Source organism: Amblyraja radiata, chromosome 15 (assembly GCF_010909765.2).
Source record: "Amblyraja radiata isolate CabotCenter1 chromosome 15, sAmbRad1.1.pri, whole genome shotgun sequence".
Taxonomy (NCBI): domain Eukaryota; kingdom Metazoa; phylum Chordata; class Chondrichthyes; order Rajiformes; family Rajidae; genus Amblyraja; species Amblyraja radiata.
The window spans coordinates 31,286,251-31,308,951 of NC_045970.1; the positions used below are offsets into that span (position 1 = coordinate 31,286,251).

At 40.4% G+C, this 22,701-nt stretch overlaps 1 protein-coding gene across 3 annotated transcripts in view; it reads right to left on the reverse strand.

Moving 5' to 3' along the window:
- Positions 1 to 9,250: 9,250 nt before the first annotated feature.
- The window catches only part of fam204a (family with sequence similarity 204 member A), a 73,851-nt gene continuing 60,400 nt past the window's right edge, over positions 9,251 to 22,701 (reverse strand). For all 3 annotated transcript variants that reach the window (XM_033033967.1, XM_033033968.1, XM_033033966.1), the window contains one exon: positions 9,251 to 10,173. In XM_033033967.1, the coding sequence (XP_032889858.1) occupies positions 10,122 to 10,173 (52 nt within the window). In that variant the 3' untranslated portion in view covers positions 9,251 to 10,121. The remainder of the gene's footprint in view (positions 10,174 to 22,701) is intronic.

Here is a 22,701-nt window from a genome sequence, read left to right on the forward strand (position 1 = left end):
AGAGCAATCCCTTCAATCCCATTCCAACACTTATTTCCGTGTCATTTATTCTCCCTCGCATGCCAACTCCACTCTAATTCATCTATTTACAAGGGCCGCTTTACAATAGCCCTTTGATCTTTAGAAATGCTTGATAGCTGACCCTGAGAAGGCTACACCATTACGTCTCACCATCCTTGTAATTCAGAAATGTAGCATCAGTCTCTGTTAATGCTTATAATCCTTCCATTAAATAGTATTTTCAGAGTGATTATGACAATACATATCTTAGTAAAGGCATCCAAGTATAATTGTACGAGCGTTCTTCGACAGATGAAAATGGATACATTTAAGCTCTAAGTAGTCCAGGGCACAGTACATCTTGTGTCAAATTTTTCTGTTTTGTCCCTTCCTATTGCTATAATCAAGTGTCACGTTTCACTTCAAAATACTTAGCAGTCACACATAATTTGTTGCATGATGAAAGCATGAAAAATTGCATCACCATGGAAACAGAATTCAAAACATTCATATACATGTCACAGCAAATGTTTCGTTTAATTTCTTTGCACTCTCCTTAAGACCGTGAAGAAATTCACGCCACAGATGTAGAACTGTACGCTCACAAAGGCAAAATGGAACTCATTGTTATAGTGGGAAGGGAAAAGGGCCCCAATAATGAGCTGAAGCAAGGAAATATTCAGTGAAAATATAACAAAAAATTATAGACTAGAAATGACTCACTGTGATATTATTGCACGGTTTGCCTTGGAACTCTCTGTCGTCCTGGCTGTTGAAACTAATTGCTATGTTCTGCTTCCCCCTCTGTTTGTATGGCTTGGCTCCACAACTGAACAGAAGGACAAGTATTTTATTTTTTTAATCTTTCTTGAGGGCCGGCATCCTCCTCTGTTCAGAAGCATTGCACATTGGTTGTTAAGCAATTGCCCATACACCTTATAAATGATTAATTCACCTAGTAAATGCAACAGACAGAGAAAAATGAGTTAACTATAGTAATTATGTAATTGAAGTTGAATAATGCTCTTTTGGCAAACAAAACATAATGATGCAAGTCATTTTAAGTACTAGGTTTAAATCAATAGACTAAAACTCATTGTGTTTCCAAAGGACGATTATGTCTTCAGAATCGTCCCATTATTGGGATAAAAATTCCCATATTATTTTACTATGGAAATCAGAGAGCACAGACAAGAACACATTTGGTCTGTAAAAAGCATTCATCTTGAATCAGTGTTCTTGTTTACAAATCTTCTCTGTGCTAATTGTAGCCCCCGCCACCCACCAACTCCCTGAGTAAAGTGTGGCTTAGTGTTTGTCCGCAAAAGCAGTAGTCAGCTGTACCAGCCGATCTCCTGTGTTGTTGTCAGTAGAAAATTAGGACAAAATCAATTTTCGTTAAGAGATGATCAGGAAAGTTCTGGAACATTGTAGGAACATGTGGCTTCTGGAACTAAAAGGTTTTATTCGGTGTCAGAAGTGAATGGCATTCATGACTGTCGGACAGGTGGCTTTGTAATGGGTTAATCTGATAAAGATATCTATAATCAAGACTAACTCATGATGCCTTAAGGAGGGACTGACACACATAGCAATATCATGACAGTTGGAATAATACTTGAAAAAATGTGAGCTCATTCACTTTGGTCGACAAAGTACGAAGGTGGAGTAACTTAATGGTGAGAGACTGCGGGACCTGGTCGTCCTTCAAATACAAATTACTGAAAGTAACCAGACAGGTTCTGTAAGCAATTAGGAAGGCAAATGATATGTTGGCTTTTACACACAAAACACTGGAGCAACTCAGCGGGTCAGGCAACAATGAATAGGTGACGTTTCGGGTTAGAACCCTTCTTCAGACTGAATGTAGAGGGGGAATAAACTGGAGGCTAGAAAAGGTAAGAACAAATCAGGGCCAGCAATAGATTACCTCAGGAAGGGTGGGAAGGTGTGATAACAAGAGCGATACAATGATGCGGCCAGTGGAACAATTTCTCCAGCCAACAATGGGCCTTTACGGGTTCCACCCAGGTCTCTGTTCTCGAACCTCCATTAAAATTGCTTGATTCTGCCAAAATAAATCCTAGCATCTCTGCATTAAATTGAATGTGTTATTTCACCTGTCCATGTCCTCATGAGGATTGTTGTATCATCTTTGTTTACTGCATCTGCAAACTTTGAAATGATGTCCTGCACACACATGTTCAGCTCATTACATCAAAAGGATCAGTAGTCCGCATGCCAAGCCCAGGGAACTTACCTCTGTACTTACCCAGTCTAAAAATTATGGTTTACTGATAGCCTTCATCCATGAACCAGTTTTGTATACACATTACTACTGCCAGTCCCATGGGCTTCAATCATGCTAATCTTATTGTGATGGTGGCACAGTTGGGTGGCTAGTGGAGTGGCTGTCTCACAGCTCCAGTGATCTAGGTTCGATCCTGACCTTGGACACTCAAACTTATTAATAAAGCATTTACTTAGAAAATAAATCTCAATAGAAGTGTCAAAAATGTGATCTGGTAATCTTATCTTGTTCATGTAATAATGAAAGTTTGAATCTGGTTGATTCAGTTGCTTAGACATTCACCTTGGTGTGGGCGAAGATCCAGATCTAAGTCAGTGTTCCATTTTCAAACGTGCCCTTTTTTTGGGAAGAGTTTTAAAATGAAACCATGCTTCTTCTGTGATATTAATTACAACAACCTATGTCCAATAGAAATACAGTAATTCCAGAAAGCAACATGACGTCCATGGTGATATTAACCTTAGAATGAAGTCGTTGGTAAGTTCCATGTACAACTTAACTTATTTTTCTTAATTTCTTAACTACTAGTTTAGAAATTACTTTAGAATGTCATTAATGTCCCATCTGTTCTTAAATCTACATATATTGTAATTGACAACTACAGAACTTTTCTTATTTAATTAAATGATAGATTAAGGATGTCCTTCCTCAAATTAGTCTCCTAATTTGAGAAAGGACATCCTTGCTATTGAGGCAGTGCAGCATAGGTTCACGAGGTTAATCCCCAGGATGGCGGAACTGACATATGAGGAAAGATTGGAAAGACTGGGCTTGTATTCACTGGAATTTAAAAGGATGAGAGGGTATCTTATAGAAACGTATAATATTATAAAAGGACTGAACAAGCTAGATGCAGGAAAAATGTTCCCAATGTTGGGGGAGTCCAGAACCAGGGGCCACAGTCTAAGAATAAAGGGGAGGCCATTTAAAACTGCGATGAGAAAAAACTTTTCACCCAGAGAGTTGTGAATTTGTGGAATTCTCTGCCACAGTAGGCCAACTCACTGGATGAATTTAAAAGAGAGTTAGATAGAGCTCTAGGGGCTAGCGGAATCAAGGGATATGGGGAGGAGGCAGGCACGGGTTACTGATTGTGGATGATCAGCCATGATCACAATGAATGGCGGTGCAGGCTCGAAGGGCCAAATGGCCTCCTCCTGCACTTATTTTCTGTTTCTTTGAACAAAATGTCCAAAGTTGGTTAACAGAAAACTTGTATTGTCCTGTCTCAACAACTGAGGGACATATTTTATAATTTCATGTATGTCTGCTCCTATACTTAGAATGTGGCTGAGAAGCAGAATGAACATGTATAGTAAAATCGATGTCTTAAATTGATGGTCACCTCCGCTCTAAATTGTGGGGAATTAAATGTCACAAATATGTGTCAGATTCTCTGCACTTCCAGTGACTTCAATTGAACGGTTTATTAATTCCTCGGATCTTTTATAAGTATATAGTAACAATATTTTTCATATAACACAATTATCTGTTTGCTGTTATTAATATTTTGAAATTGATCCCTGATGTTAACTACTAATATAATTCCTTCCCTTGTGGACCTACATTGAAACAATTTATACACATGGTACAGAAATAATCTATCTGGCTCAATTAGTTCCATTAAAGACTGTTCTCAGTTTTACTCACCTAAATCTATTCATTCACGTTTCCCTCAGCTGAATGTTTAGCCCCTTTTAAATGTATCCATTCTATTCATTTTAATCATAGCCTATGGTAGAGAGTCACACAGTCACACATCTCTTTGGATAAATAAGTTCCTATTGATATCCCTTTTGGAATTCTCTCTGCATTCACTTTGTCAAAGCCTTTCATCATCTTAAACAATATTATTGACCATTCCTCGGTCTTCTTGAGAGAAAACAAATTCAGCCTGGCGGTGCTGTATTCTGTTCCTAGGATAGCCCTGGACTTCCAGTTGCCTGTCATCCTAATCTCTAGATCGTTGGACTCCTGCACTGTTCCAACAAAGCTTGAGATAAATTCCAGGAACAGTATCTGAACCTGTGACTTGAAACATTGTAGCCTCCATGACTCAACATTCAATTCAACAATTTCAGATAATCATCTACTCTACTCCAGCATCTATCTCATTGTTCCAGCTGTTCTTTTCTCCCTCCTCTTCCAGCACATCAATTTTTAATTCATTTCCTCCTCTTCACACCTCTTTCAGACATGCCTCACTTGGTTCTTTCAGCCAGACTGTCATCATCTGTGTCTTCTATCTCTCCCTGTCACCAGCCTTTCTGGTCGTTCCTTTCCTTCTCCCCACTCCATCCATTTCTATAACTTAAAAAACTATTTATTTCTAACTTTTGATGGCAGGCCATCAAGTAGAAACGTTAACTCTATTTCGATGCTATCTGATCTGTTTAGTATTTCTCGCATCCCGCAGTAATTTGCTTTTCAATTACAAATTGATTTGTTTCTTTGGCTTCTTAGCTCCCTGCAGTGGGAAGAGAACAAACACTCTATTGACAGCCACATGCAAGGTGCTCGATAGGGTGAGGAGTGACAACATTGCAAAAATATGCTGCAGCAACACGAGAATTTCCAAATGGTTAAACCCGATGCACAATATGTGGACATTAAAAATCTATCCTCACATTACCGGCCTCAATAACATGCAATTCTAACACATTTCATACCTGACTCAGAAGGCTCCATCTGAAACTGTATGAACATGTCTTCTTTTTTCCAGAATTGTATAAGATTGATTGCACTTTCCTTGTGAAAATAAATTATTATCCATTTCTATTGCAATTTAGCAAGCTGTCAGCATTGTCAGAAAAATACAGCAATGCGTTGAGAAACTGGAAATGGCCTGGGGTCTATAGAAGAATATGTAATTCCACCATGTAATTCACATCAGACTGCACTCTAAACTGCAGTTGTCAAAACTTATGCTGCAACATCTAACGTTATTTTCACTAGCAAGTTGTTTTACCCTGTACAACTTGAAGCAGTAAATCAAATTTAATGGAGTAAAATCTGCTCCAAAATAAATCAATCAACCCACATGCCATTCATGATACTATTATTCTGGGATCTCATCTAGCAACAGGACTGCAATCTTACCAGTAATATCACTTTAAATTATCTTTAAAACCTGTTGTGAATCCCACACTTAAAAGAAACCTGGCATAACACTAATTTGAATTGGTTTTGTTTAGTTAGTTTTCTTTAGTTTAGGGAAAAAACACAGAAACAGGCCCTTTGGCCCACCGAGTCCGTGCTGACCAGCAATCCCCTTCACTAGCACTATCCTACACACTAGGGACAATTTGCAATTTTACCGAAGCCAATTGACCAACAAACCTGTACATCTTTGGAGTGTGGGAGGAAACGGGAGCACCCGCAGAAAATTCCACGCCGTTACGGAGAGAACCTATAAACTATGTACAGACAACACCCGTGCTGCCCTACTTGCATTGGGTGCCATGAATGCAAGTAGTCAAAGTTCTCTCCTTACTTAAATTGCAAATGTAATACATTTAATGGGACAGGTTTTGATCCACCTTAAGTCGTTGGGTCAGTGAGGGCAGGTTTTTCTTGGGTCAACATTCCCAGTATCAAGGCCCAATTTGTACAACCAGCTTCAACAGTGGGACCATGTTATCTTCATGCATGGCACCAGATGCCTGAAGTAAGCACTCTGAACTTTGTGTGACAAGTAGTTTTGGGAGAACGGAGAAAATGCTTCAACAATTTCCTTAAATCTCAATCAAAAAATGTAATGTCCACTCCACCTCATCGGAACTGCTGGCTGCACAGCATTGGAACTAGCTGGGCAAACTATGGCATGTGGAGCCCATGTGAAAGCAGTGGTAAGAGCCCGCATTAAACGTGCAAGACAAGGTCTTTACACACAGTGTAGTGGGTGCCTGGACTGCGCTATCAGGGATGGTGGTGGAGGCAGATATGATGGTAGTATTTAAGAGGCTTTAAGATAGTCACATGGATCTGATGGGCATAGAAGGGTATGGATCTTGTGTAGGCAGATGAAATTAGTTTATTGGCATAGACATGATGGGCCAAAGGGTCTGCTCCAATGCTGTACTTTTCTATATTCTTTGTTCTATGTAAACCAGATTACCCAAATCTGATAGGCTTGGATAGAATGGATGTGGAGAGGATGTTTCCACTAGTGGGAGAGTCTATGACTAGAGGTCATAGCCTCAGAATTAAAGGACGTTCTTTAAAGGAAAGAGATGAGGAGACATTTCTTTAGTCAGAGTTTGGTGAATCTGTGGAATTATTTGACACAGAAGGCTGTGGAGAGCGTCAGTGGATATATTTAAGGCAGAGATGGATAGATTCTTGATTAGTATGGGTGTCAGAGGTTAAGGGGAGAAGGCAGGAGAATGGGGTTAGGAGGGAGAGATGATTGAATGGCGGAGTAGACTTGATGGGTCGAATGGCCTAATTCTGCACCTATCATTTATGATCATCTACTAATAAACTCCACCTGCTCCAGTAGTGGCGTTAATATAACTTGAACATTGAATTCTCCAATCTATGAAGAACCCCCATCCCTCCGCTTTTATCCCACTCTCTTCCCTGTGCCTCACCTGGATTCACACCTATTTCTCCCCGGCCCCCGTTCCCTTCCACTTATATTCCTTCCTCTGGCTTCACCATTTGCATCTTTTCTATTCTCATCTGACACCTGTTGTCTCTTCATCTCTGGCTTTTGTCTGACCATCTCCTTTTCATCCTCCCTTCCCCCCCCCCCCCCCCCCCCAACCCCAACACCCTCACTTGTATTTGCCTATCACTTGCCAGGCTTTGTCCTTCCCACTACTTCTCTCGCGCTTCTCTCACCCCCCCCCCCCCCCCCCCCCACCATGATCAGTCTGAAGAAGGATCCGAACCCAAAACTTCACCTATTCATGTTATCCAGAGATGCTGCCTGACACAATGACTCCATCACTTTGTGGCTTTTTTAATTCTATGTCCCCTTTATACTAAATAGTACCTGAATCTGAAATATTAATTATTGATGTGATTTAAAATCCCCTTTTCTTGAGAATCCTTTCATCAACATAATTATAAAAGACAATCTTAACAAAGTGACTGATCTTGCAAAAATATCTGAGATTATTTTGTAAATTTGAAAAGGCAACTGTAATAGAACTAGTTATTATTTTGGCTTCAAAAAATTTCATTGGCTTCATGCACTGTGCATGACTCTGATAATTATGCACTGGCATTGCAAATGTCTAACTATTTTACTATTTAAAGAGTCAAGAATCAAGAGTGTTTTACTCTCATATGTCCCGAAATGGAGCAATGAAATTCCTACTTGTTGCAGCACAACAGATATGTAAACATAGTACTCGATAATACTCACAATAACAGCAAAAAAAAATTAAGTGTATATATATATATATATATATATATATGTGTGTGTGTATGTCTGTGTGTGCGCATGTGAGTATGGGAACTGCAGATTCAGGTTTAAATATATATAACAAACAGACAAATAAATCGGCTTATCAACAATAAAAAAAGAGCCAAATTCCAAATACTCGATGTGGTTTCCCTTGGAATGGCATACAGCACGAGAAGAAAACATCAAGTGACGAGCATTGCTAACATTAAGATTACGATGTCTTCGGTTATCTGGAAAAAAAATGAAATGTGTAATCCTTTCAACCAGATCCTTCCAGTAAAGGGCATTTATCAAAAACTTCTTCATCCCATTTTCTCCCATTCTAAACTGCCCTGCAGGTGGTGCAAAAGCAAGGCCAGAAACCCTGTTCTCAGCTGCCACCAATGCTGATATGTGATAACTAACAAGGCCGTATAATGTGAAGTAAAAGCTAGGCAAGTGCAATTCTTTCCGTTCCCAGATGGAAGCCTTCCCCGGCACAGGATCTGATGGGCTGATCAAGAATGAAAACAATTCCCTTCCTCCACACCCAATATAGAAATTTAACATGCATTGACAATTATAAATATGAAAAAAAAGTCAGCTGCTTAGTTGAGTCAAAGTGATTAGTTTACAAGATGGCTTTAGAGTATTGAAATGAAAAATTAGATACGATAGCAAGCGGCAACAAACTATTCCATCACCATCTTTAAATCTTTGTGAGCAGGAGTATACATGCACACTACGGAGTTTTGCGTTACTGTGTCCGTAGCATCTTTTAAATTCTGTACACTGAAGAGCAAGCCTGCACCACGTTCTACTGTTTCTTTGAGCTGGAGAGGGGTGTTCTGTCGAAAGAGGATCCGTTGTACAGATCAAGAAATTGTTCTGGATGGTGCCAATCTTAGAATTTTGTTGAAACTGCATTCATCCCGGCAAGTGGACAATATTTCATTGCACTCTTGAACTTGCCCTGAAGGTAATAGAAAGGATTTCTGCAATCAGAAGGTAAATTAGTTGTTGCAGACAGCCCAGCTTCTGGCAATTTTCAGAGAACGTTGGATGAAGAAGCATGGGAGTTTGATGTTCTGTCTTAAAACAAAGTGGAAAATATCAGGGCCCCAGTTTCATCTGGTTCACAATATCCACAACTTTGTACCACAATGATGCAGCTTGATAAGCATTGGTTAAGCCGCATTTGAAGTATTGTATGCAGTTCTGATCGGCCCATTGCAAGAAGGATGTGGATGCTTTGGAGATGGTGCGGAGGAGGTTCACCAGATTGATGCCTGGATTAGGGGGTATTAGCTACTGGGAGACGTTGGACAGACTTGAGTGTTTTCACTGGAACACCAGAGATTGTGGAGATCTTACATAAGTATATAAAATTATGAGAAACTTATTTATGGTAGACAGTCAGAACCTTTTTCCCAGAATGGAAATATACAATACAATACAATACAATACAATTCAATTTATTGTCATTTGGACCCCGTGAGGTCCAAACGAAATGCCGAAATATCAAACACAAGAGGGCTTTAAGGTGACAGGGGAAAAGGTATTTTTATTAACATAAATACATGGTATAATTCTACCCCCCCCCCCCCCCACCCCAACCACACAAAATATTATTTCCAACTTATATGCAGAAAAGGGTAGGTTGGCAAAAAATACATCAAACCAACAAAATATGCTTGTTATAGAAGGAAGTATAACAATTTGATCAATCTATATCTTGCTGAAATAGTGCACATAATATGTATAAACAGGTTATCTGGAACATGCTAAACTGAAGCAATTATTTAATGAGAAAAAAAGTTCTTCATGCTTAATATTCCAGTCAGATGATTGAATATTCTTTTCCACAGCAATCTTCTAACACTTTTAATTTCAGTGACTGAGTGGTAAAGATAGGAGTTCAAGAAACGCAGTGCAGTTTTTCCTTTCTTCAGAGTGGAATGCCCATGACATGGCAATACAGGGACAGATAAAGTTCACCTCACGTAGGCGACGATTCTAACTCACAGAGAATCTCGAAGCTTGAAAATACAGCCTTCCGGTGGTAAGCAGAGCTCACAGTGGCTGAGCTTGTGAGCAGGCAGAAATAATTATCATTTTACTGTTCATGTTACGAAATTGTGTCACCAAAAGATACGACGGGGCCTGCTTAAGGTTATTTATAGAATGGCAAAATCCTCTTTCAAGCTCCTTGACCATGTTCAAATTTTAAGCACTTGAAGGCTAAATCATTCTCAATCGGTTAATGTGCAGCTATGGAAGCAGCAGGGCACAATCATTGTTATATTCTTGTAAAGTGTTTCCAGATGACTCCCTTGAGATTGGATTGAGAGTGCAAGTGCAGGTCAAGTGTTTCACATCTCAATGCTCACTTAATTTTCATCCTGTGTCATGACTTCACATATAGCCCATGTTACTTTTTGTTTCCCATCTTTTCTTTGCTTCAAATCTGGATTGTATTAAAACAAAAAGGTACAATGTTAGTTTATCTGGGTTCAGAGTGTTCTATTTGATTCAAACACTATTTAAAGTGGGGTGAATCCAGAATCACAGCAGAGGAAATGGGCAAATTATCTCCAATCTCTGCCTACCAACATCTGACAGGTAACAGCAGGCATGAAGGTACATGGGACTAGTTTCGGGATACTTTCAATACTTCCCTTCTTTCTTGCTGTCATTTGTTTCTAACATGTATTTGCCAAAGCAATAAAGGCAGTGATTTTGGATGAGAATTATCGCATATAAACACACATGGTACCTAATGGGCACTCCAATGTTCAGCACCATTACGCTATCTAAAACTAATGTATTGCACCATTGACAAATGACAATTGAAAACATTTTTTTAAGCTGTGGCATCCTATGAATTTTTAACAGATTTTCCTTGCTAGAAATATTCGGAAGATAAGATTCAGATGCTGTTCCCACTGTAACTAGTCCAATTACTCATGTTATGTATTGCTGCCACACAATATATGCTCACAGAGTATTGTTCACATTGAATCCATAATCGTGATATGGACAGCTGGTGAATAAACTGTTATTGTGTCAAATTTTGCTGTTTCAGCATCTAGGCCCTTGGCTTAGTTTGGGCATCACCAGAATCATGAAAGCAGCAGCAAGAAGCTTCCAACTTGAATCATTGATTGTGGATGCAAGGAACAGCAGATGCCGCTTTACAAAAGATGACACAAAGTATTGGAATAACTGAGCAGGTCAGGCAGCATTTCTGGTGAACATGTTTCAGGTCGGAACCCTTCTTCAGTCATCGTTGATTAGCTGGTGTCCACAGGTCATAGAAACAGGAAAAGGAAAGGGATTGAGTTGCCGCTGAATCGACATGGGGGCAGAGTTATGCAACCCTCCCTTGATATTATGATACTAAATGGCCTACATTGTTATATGCCATATTGATTTTCACAGATACATCTGCACCAAGTAGTATCTTAAGTGCTGAAAATAATTCACTCCTGCAGCTGTCTACTGCATTTTTAGGATGCCACTTAGATTATGTAGGGTAATTGTAGGTCCCAACATTTAATATCTAGAAGCTGCTTTTTAGGATAAGAAGATAGACACAAAGTGTTGGAGTAACCCAGCAGGTCAGGAAGCATCTCTGGAGAAAAGGAATAGTTGACGTTTCGGGTCTGTACATCTTCAGACATCTTAGGATAAGGCTGATGTTAAGTGTTTAGTGCATGGACTGGGTGTAAGCAAAGAGACACAATGAGTTGGAAGTACACAATGTTAGTCGTGGTTTTCAACAAGCAATTTGGTATGTGCACAAGTTTCAAAATAAAATTGCCCAGCAACTCCATTTTCTTCAAATGTTTCGGCTGTCTGCTGGTAAATTTTCCCACATGTTGGGTTGTTCTTGCTAACTGCCTGGCTAACAACTAAAGGGCCTGTCCCACTTGGATGACCTAATCCACGAGTTTAGAAGAACCTCAACGAGTTTAAAAAAATGTCAAGGTCGTGTTGACTCGCCGAAGTAGACGACCTCCTACGACTATGTCTACGACCTCCTACGACCCCCCTCGACGTCAGTCTTCCACACCTAAGACCAACTACGACTAGCTACGAGTGGAAAATTATCACATGATAAAATGATGTCATGTTTGCATTTTTTTTCTCGGGCCAGTTACCGACCTATGACTACATACGACTACCATCACGACCTACCTACGAGTAAAAAGTATCAATTTTTTCCATGTCGACTTTTTTTTACTCGTGGACATTTTTTATCAGGCTGGAAAAACGCCGCGGCCTACTTGAGGCCACTGGTACGCAGAGACCACTCACTAGCATGAGGAAAAGTTACGAAGACCTCCTACGACCTCGTGGCGACCATGTTGCGAGTATGAGTCAAGGGCAAACTTGGCAGAGGTCGCCAATTGGCAGAGGTCGCCAATTAGGTCGTGAAAGTCGGACAGGGGCACTAAACTCATAACATGTTAAGCAAATTATTACATCTTCTGTGATTTGAACCCGTGACAAGAGACATGTGAAGCCAATATCTTAAGGGCCTGCCTGGAATTTGTTAAAACAAAAAGGAACTATAAATCTTAACACGCTTTAACATAACATGGAAAATTTCAGATATTTTTTGTTCCCCCTAATTTTAAAACAAGTCATAACATATTGTGCACATTATCAGGTTTATGATAAATGACCCAGATTTTCCTGTCAAAATACTAATGTGCTGGCAGAGATTTATGTGCAAATGGTACGGTAACTTCAGAGCTAGAGAAACAAACGGCTTAAGTCAAGTATTCAAAAGTTGCTGTTTGGCTTTGCCGTCATGGAGATGGGATCTCGATCTTCAAGGCACCATTCACATGGAGAAAGTGGGTTGAATTTGATGTATGTGCAAGGCAAGTATAAACTAATATCACCAGTTGGTTGCTAGTCTATTTCTATTCAAACCTCTTTTTTTGAGAATAGAGAACAATTATTGCCAAACAATTTCTATGGAACTGAAAATTTAACCACTGCGTAATCTCAGTCTTTTTTGTTGGAATTATGTAAGATTTAGAAAATCCATTTTGATATTGATATTTGTCCTTCTTTTAGTCAAATCTCCCTTTCCCTCTATTTATTTCCCATTTTGCAGCTAATTGAACTTTAAACTTCCTCCTGTTGCTTGCACATCTTGTTTCAGAACCCTTCAATCTGGACTGTCCCAGAAAGAATGGAGTTACTTATCCTCAGGCTCAACATGCTGGACTTCTCTTTGTAGTGAAAAGACTGGACTAACTCAGCGGGTCAGGCAGCATCTCAGAATATAGATAGGTGACGTTTCAGGTCAGGACCCTTCTTCAGACTGGGAGTCTGACTGGGAGCCCGAGTTAGTTACTCCAGGACTTTGTATCTTTTTTTGTAAACCAGTTCCTTGTTTCTACTTCTCTTTATAGAGACATTGTTATGCCTAATTCTTACTTCCAAGCATCTATCTGTAAAAGAACAATTAATACCCGAATTTGCAGGGCCAAGTCTAACTAACTTCGGAACTAGGCCAGGGAACTTGGGATAGTTAACGGAGATATCTTGAGGGCAGTCCATATTATGGTCAAGTAGGTACTGTACGTCCTAGAGCAGCTAAAGGCAGGTATATCATAAAAACTGACTGCAAAAGTTTTTATAGATATGTGAAGAGAAAGAGATTAGTTAAAACAAATGTAGGTCCCTTGCAGTCAGAAACAGGTGAGTTGATCATGGGGAACAAGGATATGGCGGACCAATTGAATAACTACTTTGGTTCCGTCTTCACTAAGGAAGACATAAATAATCTGCCGGAAATAGCAGGGGACCGCGGGTCAAAGGAGATAGAGGAACTGAGTGAAATCCAGGTTAGTCGGGAAGTGGTGTTGGGTAAATTGAATGGATTAAAGGCCGATAAATCACCAGGGCCAGATAGGCTGCATCCCAGAGTACTTAAGGAAGTAGCTCCAGAAATAGTGGATGCATTAGTGATAATTTTTCAAAACTCTTTAGATTCTGGAGTAGTTCCTGAGGATTGGAGGGTAGCAAACGTAACGCCACTTTTTAAGAAGGGAGGGAGAGAGAAAACGGGGAATTACAGACCAGTTAGTCTAACATCGGTAGTGGGGAAACTGCTAGAGTCAGTTATTAAAGATGGGATAGCAGCACATTTGGAAAGTGGTGAAATCATTGGACAAAGTCAGCATGGATTTACGAAAGGTAAATCATGTCTGACGAATCTTATAGAATTTTTCGAGGATGTAACTAGTAGAGTGGATAGGGGAGAACCAGTGGATGTGTTGTATCTGGACTTTCAGAAGGCTTTCGACAAGGTCCCACATAAGATATTAGTATACAAACTTAAAGCACACGGTATTGGGGGTTCAGTATTGATGTGGATAGAGAACTGGCTGGCAAACAGGAAGCAAAGAGTAGGAGTAAACGGGTCCTTTTCACAATGGCAGGCAGTGACTAGTGGGGTACCGCAAGGCTCAGTGCTGGGACCCCAGCTATTTACAATTTATATTAATGATCTGGATGAGGGAATTGAAGGCAACATCTCCAAGTTTGCGGATGACACTAAGCTGGGGGGCAGTGTTAGCTGTGAGGAGGATGCTAGGAGACTGCAAGGTGACTTGGATAGGCTGGGTGAGTGGGCAAATGTTTGGCAGATGCAGTATAATGTGGATAAATGTGAGGTTATCCACTTTGGTGGCAAAAACAGGAAAGCAGACTATTATCTAAATGGTGGCCGATTAGGAAAAGGGGAGATGCAGCGAGACCTGGGTGTCATGGTACACCAGTCATTGAAAGTAGGCATGCAGGTGCAGCAGGCAGTGAAGAAAGCGAATGGTATGTTAGCTTTCATAGCAAAAGATTTGAGTATAGGAGCAGGGAGGTTCTACTGCAGTTGTACAGGGTCTTGGTGAGACCACACCTGGAGTATTGCGTACAGTTTTGGTCTCCAAATCTGAGGAAGAACATTATAGCCATAGAGGGAGTGCAGAGAAGGTTCACCAGACTGATTCCTGGGATGTCAGGACTTTCATATGAAGAAAGACTGGATAGACTTGGCTTATACTCGCTAGAATTTAGGAGATTGAGAGGGGATCTTATAGAAACGTACAAAATTCTTATGGGGTTGGACAGGCTAGATGCAGGAAGATTGTTCCCGATGTTGGGGAAGTCCAGGACAAGGGGTCACAGCTTAAGGATAAGGGGGAAATCCTTTAGGACCGAGATGAGAAGAAACTTTTTCACACAGAGAGTGGTGAATCTCTGGAACTCTCTGCCACAGAGGGTAGTTGAGGCCAGTTCATTGGCTATATTTAAGAGGGAGTTAGATGTGGCCCTTGTGGCTAAAGGGATCAGGGGGTATGGAGAGAAGGCAGGTACGGGATACTGAGTTGGATGATCAGCCATGATCATATTGAATGGCGGTGCAGGCTCGAAGGGCCGAATGGCCTACTCCTGCACCTATTTTCTATGTATCTATGTATCTCCTGTGCCTGATCAGAGATATCCGAGGACACTGTGGGAAGCTAGAGCACAAACTGTGGCAGGCTTTGCTGAGATATATGAATTATCATTACACACGAGTGAGATGCTGGATGACTGAACAGTGCCTAATGTTGTGGCTCGATTTAAAAGGGCTGCAAGGAAAAGCCTGGGAACTATAGACTAGTGAGGCTAACATCTGTGATAGGTAAGTTACTGAAGAGAATTCTGAGGGATAAAGTATATATGCATTTGGATAGTCAGGGGCTGATTAGGGATAATCAAGCATGATTGTGTACACAGGAGATTGTGTCTTTTGAATTTATTTGAGTTTTTGAAGAAGGCAAGACCTTAGTTGTTTATATAAACACCATATGGACCCCGTCGATTTTTCAACATTTTGTTACGTTACAACCTTATTCTAAAATGGTTTAAATTAATTTTGTTTATCATCAATCTACCCACAATACCCCATAATAAAAAAACAGGTGTTTAGAAATGTTTGCAAAGTAATTAAAAAGAAATAACTGAAATATCACATTTACATAAGTATTCAGACCCTTTACTCAGTTGAGGCACCTTTGGCAGCGATTACAGCCTCAAGTCTTCTTGGGTATGACGCTACAAGCTTGACACACCTGTATTTGGGTAATTTCTCCTATTCTTCTCCGCAGATCCTCTCAAGCTTTGTCAGGTTGGATGGGGAGCGTTAATGCACAGCTATTTTCAGGTCCCTCCAGTAGTTCTGCACCAGCACTCCCAAATCCCTGTAGTTTAGAAGTATGAGGGAGGACCTAATTGAAACTGAGTGAAGTGCCTAGATAGATTGAATATGGAGAGGATGTTTCCACTAGTGGGAGAGTCTGGAACCAGAGGTTATAGCCTCAAAATAAAAGGATGTATCTTTAGAAAGGAGATGAGAAGGAATTTCTTTTGTCAGAGGGTGATGAATGTGGAATGCATTGCTGTGGAGGCCAAGTTAATGGATATTTATAAGGCGGAGATTGACTGATTTTTGATTAGTAAGGGTGTCAGGGTTTATGTGGCGAAGGCAGGGGAATCGGGTTGATAGGGAAAGATCAGTCATGATTGAATGGTGGAGTAGACATGATGGGCCGTATGACCTTATTCTGCTCCTAGAACTTATGAGTGTGCACGCTCTCACTGTTACTGTGTGGGTTTCCTCTGGGTGTTCTGGTTTCCTCCCAGATCCCTAAGATGTGTGGCTTTGGAGGTTAATTGGCCTCTGTAAATTGCCCTGTGTATGTCGCGAATGGATACAAAAGCGGGATAACATAAAACTAATGTGAACGGGTGATTGATGGTTGGCGTGGACTTGGTAGGCTGATGGGCCTAGTTCCGCACTGTATCTCTAAGTACATTCAGCTTAATATTTCAATACACAATCATCCAGCATAAGAATCATTTATCATGAGAAAGATACAGCAATCAATACTCTTCAGGTCTCTCGTCATAGGAAGGTGAATGGGTGAAGTAGAAATAAAGAACTGTAGATGATGATTAATGCACAAAAGGACACAAAGTGCTGGAGTAACTCAGCAGGTCAGGTAGCAACTCTGAAGAAATGGACAGGTGATGATTCAGGTCGAGACCCTTCTTCAGACTTCTATAAAATCCAGAGAGGGTAGAGGGCTGGCAAGGGGGAGGGGAGTCCAGAAGGAGGGTGAATGTTAGATAGGGGAGAATAGGTTTGCACTGGGAGACGAGGACTCTTTCCCATAGAAAATGGTCTGGAGGCAATGGAAGGAGAGCTCTACATCATGGTGGATGTGTGAGAGTAGTTTTTACTAGTATTTAGGAATGGGAACCAAAATAAATGTTCATATAAAGTCAACCCACCAACTGTGCAGAAAATGGAAAACAAAGTCTTTTTTTAATGATAAAAGACTGAAACGAGATGGTGTTCAGAAGGACTTGAGTGTCTATGTCCACAAATAACTGAAAATTAACATGCGGCTTCAGCAAACAATTGAGAAAGCAAATTGTCATCCTTTATTGCAAGAGGAAGTAAGCACAAGGGTAGAAATACGCTAATTATATAGGGCCCTGGTGAATCTATCATCTCTGTGAAATATTGTGGAATGTAAAGGGATTAAGTATATATCAGTAGATGTGGTAAAATGGTAGTGAGGTAAAAGGTCGGTCATGATATTATTGAAAGGCAAAGCTCAAAAGAGTCAAGAGTGTGTAATTGACGTGTACTAAAAACAGAACAATGAAATTCTTACTCGCAGCAGCATAACAGATCTGTAAACACAGTATGCATAGATGACAAAATAAATAGAAAATTATACAATAATTGCTCAAATGTGAGACATAATCCTTTTCTATTTCTTAAGCTCAGCTTTCTACTGATTAAATTACTATGTAGTCAGGGAATACTCCAATCATTATTTCTATTATTTCTAGCTCCTGTCCCATACCAACTTCTTTATCCATTATCCCGATCATCTTGTATTACACATTTACTTCAGTGTCTATAAAATCGCTTTTTTTGTAGAGTTATCCAACATTTATCCAATTCTCCTGACTTCATAATTCAAATTCAAAGCCAGAACTATCTCATTCTCATTTGGCTGGAATATTGCATCAAAGTTGTTTTTCAAGCAGCCAGGGAAGAAACTATTAATGTTTGCTGATTGCCTCAATAGATTGAAATATCAAACTGCTGACATAATCTTCGGACAATCACAATTTTAATAGAACATGCAGGTAGACATTATAATCAGTGATCCATCATGATATCAGTCAAATCATGATGTGTCAAAATAAGTTAGAGTTTGTGATACTCCAAGCTTAAACTATATTTAAAACTTAATTGTGCAAGACGGTCTATTGCTGAAATTCACTTAGAACAAATGTTTATTCTATTATTGTAATGTATTCATGCATATTCATGTATATGTTAACGAGTTGGTGTTCAATATAAGCAGGGAATGTTGGGTAATAAATCTCTCTCTCGTGATCTGGGCAACTAGCGTGTAAGTTGTTATTCATTTTGCCGTCTGGAATATAACAAAATTGGCGACGAGGATGGGATAGTGTTTGTGAACTCATCCTTTAAATACAGTGCTGGACTGTTTTGCAACATGCAGTATTGTTTAACAGTTTAAACAGTAAATACGGAATTGTGTCGCAGTTGTTTGCGAGCTGGACACGATAAGCCGCAGATCCTTCTATGCAGGGACTGTAGTTTAAAACAGCAGCTGGACAAATCGTCGAGAGTGTCAGGCTATCTCTATGTTGTGTCTACATGGCAAGATGCCGTCCTTGGGATTGTATGAGATTTTTTTTTGTCGAGTTCTTCAAGCTGAATAGCCTTTGTACAGCTAAGTTTTAGGTGAATTGTTACACCAGAACAGACAGGAAATCGGGGTTTATGAACGGACTTAAAAAAAAAAGAGAGAACAACACGATGGCAGCGTTCATGGGCTATATCTTGGCACTTTTGACTAGAGGGCCGTTCAGCTCCTGTATGGAGAGAAGGAACATGTTTTTCACAGTAAACAACATAATGGAGATAAGTGACTAAAACAAATAAGGCCGTTTGCGAACGCATGAAAGCGATTCTGCTCACGGAGATCGGACCTGAAGTGTACGGCACACTCGTGAATCTCCTTGCGCCCATAAAGGCAAAAGACGTGCCATTCAATGACATTATGAAGAAGTTGGAGGAGCACTTCCACCCAAAGCCTCTGGAAATTGCAGAAAGCTATAAATTTGGCACTAGAAACCAGAAGCAGAATGAGACAATCAATGAGTACATTGTTTCCTTGAAAAACTTAAGTTTGGAACCTTTCTCGGTCACGCAATACGCAACAGATTTGTTTGTGGTCTAGTGGATGAATGAATTCAGTCCAAACTCATGAACACTCCAGATCTTACATTTGAGAAAGCATGCAAGATTGCTACCACAATGGAGATGGCATCAAAGAATGCTCGCGAGTTTCGTCCACCACGGACTGCAATGGCCGTTTACAGTCACAAGGCAGTGCCTATGGCCAAACCAAGAGGCGCTAAGCCAAAACCAAAATATGGCGGGGAGCCAAGTTAAGCCAGTTGTTAATGTTGCAATGGTAATCACTCATCCTAATTTTGTCAGTTCAAAATGGCCAAGTGCTATAACTGCCAGAAGAAAGGCCACATCGCCTCAGCATGTCGGGCCAAGCTTAAAACAGGAAACCAACAATCTGTGGGAATCGAGCGACAACACCAGAGAGGAGTGAACCCAGATGGAAATGAACTTGGGGTGTACACCATTTATGCAACCAACATCGATAAGCCTACAACCAGCCAAGGCAAGAACTTTCAAACTAAACTATTGATAAATGAACAGTTAATCGATATGTGTATTGACACGGCAGCAGATTGTTCGGTCATGAGCAAAGACCCATATGAAACAAAGTTCACACAGATACCATTGTTTGAGAGTAAGGTCAAGTCGAGAACCTACTCGGGCGAAGTTTTGGAGACGTGGACAAATGAACTGTAAAGTTCAGCAAAATGGTTAGTCAGGAACACTGCCCATTATAGTGGCCAGCTACAGAAATAAACCAACCCTCCTTGGAAAGGATTGGCTGAGTAGAATAGAGTTAGACTGGAAGAACATTTTTAGCGTCAATTTGTCCAAATCACGTCTTGAAAACGTCATAAGCAAACATGCAACATTTTTGCTGTCAGTTACACGGGAATAACAGGGTACTCTGCACACATTCGACCTGTACCATATGCACTAAAGCAACAAGTGGAGGAAGAACTCAATGTCGACAAGGAAAGTCACCAGTACTTGACTATCAACACACATAAGGGCTTGTATTCATATACAAAGCTGCCCTATGGTGTGAAATCCTCCCCGAAAAATTTCCAGTCTGTCATGGACAAAATGTTACAAGGCATTCCACACAGTGTGTGCAACCAGGGTGACCTACTGATATTCACAGAGGGCATGGTAGAACATCTGGAAATCCTTGAGCAAGTTCTCACACGACTGAACTGCCACAATGTCAAACTGTGACAAAGTAAATGTGCATTTGCGCAGTCAGAAGTGGTCTACCTTGGACTCAAAGTAGATGCCAACGGACATCGCTCTTCGCCAAAACCCAATAATGTCAGAGCTACGATCATTCCTTGGGATGGTGCAGTTCTATGCACGATTCCTTCCAGATTTAGCAACTGTGCTAAAGCCACTACATCATCTGCTACAAAAAGATGTGAAATGGACGTGGGGAAAGGAACAGCAACGTGCATATGCAAGGAAAACTTGACAAGTGACAAACTCCTTGTTCACTACGATATCACACGCTAGATGAAACTTGCTTGCGATGCTTCAAGTTATGGTGTAGGTGCAGCGATCTCCCACATAATGAATGACGGATAGGAAAAGCCTATTGCTTTTGCATCCCGCACCCTATCACCGAGTGAACGCAATTATGCACAGATAGAAAAGGAAGCAGCATCGTGTTTGGAATCAAGAAATTCCAAGTTTCTTCTCAGCAGACCATTCACCCTAGTGACTGATCCCAAGCCACTACTAGTGATACTTGGTCCCAAGTCAGCTATACCTTCCATGGCGGCATCAAGGATGCAGCGCTGGGCAATTTTGCTGTCCCAGTATGACTACAAGGTTGAGTATAGAAGCTCCAAGTGCAACGCAGTTGCAGATGCGTTGTCCCGGTTGCCCCATGAGAACTCTGACTTGGGAAGTGAGAACTCAATTTACACACTGCAAGTTGTAGATGAAGACTTTCCAGTGACTGCAACAGAAATTGCATCAGAAACCGAGAAAGACACTGTGCTGAAGTGGGTATATGAACAGACATTGAACGGTTGGACTGAAATCGATAGTGGATTGAACTCAGTGCTGAAGCCTTTCCATAATCGACACCATGAATTATCATGTGAGCAGGGATGCATTAAGTGGGGTTACAGAGTGGTTGTACCAGAGTCTTTAAGAAACAAAATTATAAATGAACTTCATGCCGAACATCCTGGCATGGTAAGCATGAAGTCAATTACCAGAAGTTTTGTGTATTGGCCTGGTATTGACAGTGACATTGAGTCACTGGTGAGCTAATGTAGCATCTGCCAAAATTGCCACCAGAATTGGGGTAAACCACCAAAATCACCACTGCAACCATGGTCATGGCCAAGTAGACCTTTTCTGAGAGTTCATGTAGATTTTTGAGAAAAGGGTAATGATCACTTTCTGGTACTAGTTGTCATTCCAAATGGATTGAGGTTAAGCATATGGGATCAAGCACTACTACTGAGTGTACCATAGATGAGGAGATCAATTTTTGCATGGAAGAGCTTGTTTCTGATAACGAGCCTCAGTTTCGTTCAGAACGGTTCAAATATGTCATGCAACCAGAGTTTACAACAGAATGGTGTAAAACACACACTTGTTCCCCCATACCATCCAGCCTCCAACGGGGCGGCGGAAAGGTCTGTTAGAGTTGTCAAAGATGCTCTCAAGAAACAGGTTTTGCAGGGTAGTTCAAAGCTCAGCATGAAACATCGTTTGGCTAGTTTCTTGCTGAAGTACAGAACCACACAATACACAACAACAGGTTACTCACCTGCAGAACTGTTGATGAAGAGAAGGCTAAGAATACGCCTAAGTCTAATTCAACCCTATTTGGCCTTGAGAGTTGAACAAAAACAGTTGAGTCAAAAACGCCATTTTGACCCACAAAAGGAGAGATGCTTCAAGCCAGATGAGCAGGTTCGTGTTCATGTTCACTATTCCTCCCAACAAGTCCAGTCGAGGCAAACGGGGTGTTGGGAAAATAGTGGAAGTGTGTGGAACAAAAAGATGCTTAGTTGAAGTTGGAGATAGGATTAAAAGTGTTCATATTGATCAAAGATTCCACCCAAAGATGAACCAAAAACTGAGCATGAAGTTCTAATCCCTGAGTTTTTATCTGAAAGCGAGTTGGAAGAGACTACTGTGATTGAAACACAAAGTTCAGTTAGTACAGACAAAGAAACAGATTCCTCTGGTCAAAGTCAGGGTACTAAAACAGAGCCAAACAAGCCAACAGTCGAGTCAACATCTAATACTGTTACATCTGTTCCTGTTAGATGATCAGGCAGGATCCGTAAACCAGTAGTCAGGTTAGGTTTGTAAGTTAAGTAACTTACTGTATAAGTAAAACGAAAATGTGTAGATGTAAAATAAATATATTATCTTTATCATTTAAGATTTCATAAATACTGGTTTAAATCAAGTATCACAATGACAAAATTGTAACTGAGTACTTAGATTTAATACTTTAAAAAAGGAGAGCAGTGTAATGTATTCATACATATTCATGTATATGTTAATGAGTTGGTGTTCAATATAAGCAGTGAATGTTGGGTAATAAATCTCTCTCTCGTGATCCAAGCAACTAGCGTGTAAGTTGTTATTCATTCTGCAATGCGGAATATAACAATTATATTGCAGTTAAATGGAGAATGAATACATTAAATGGAG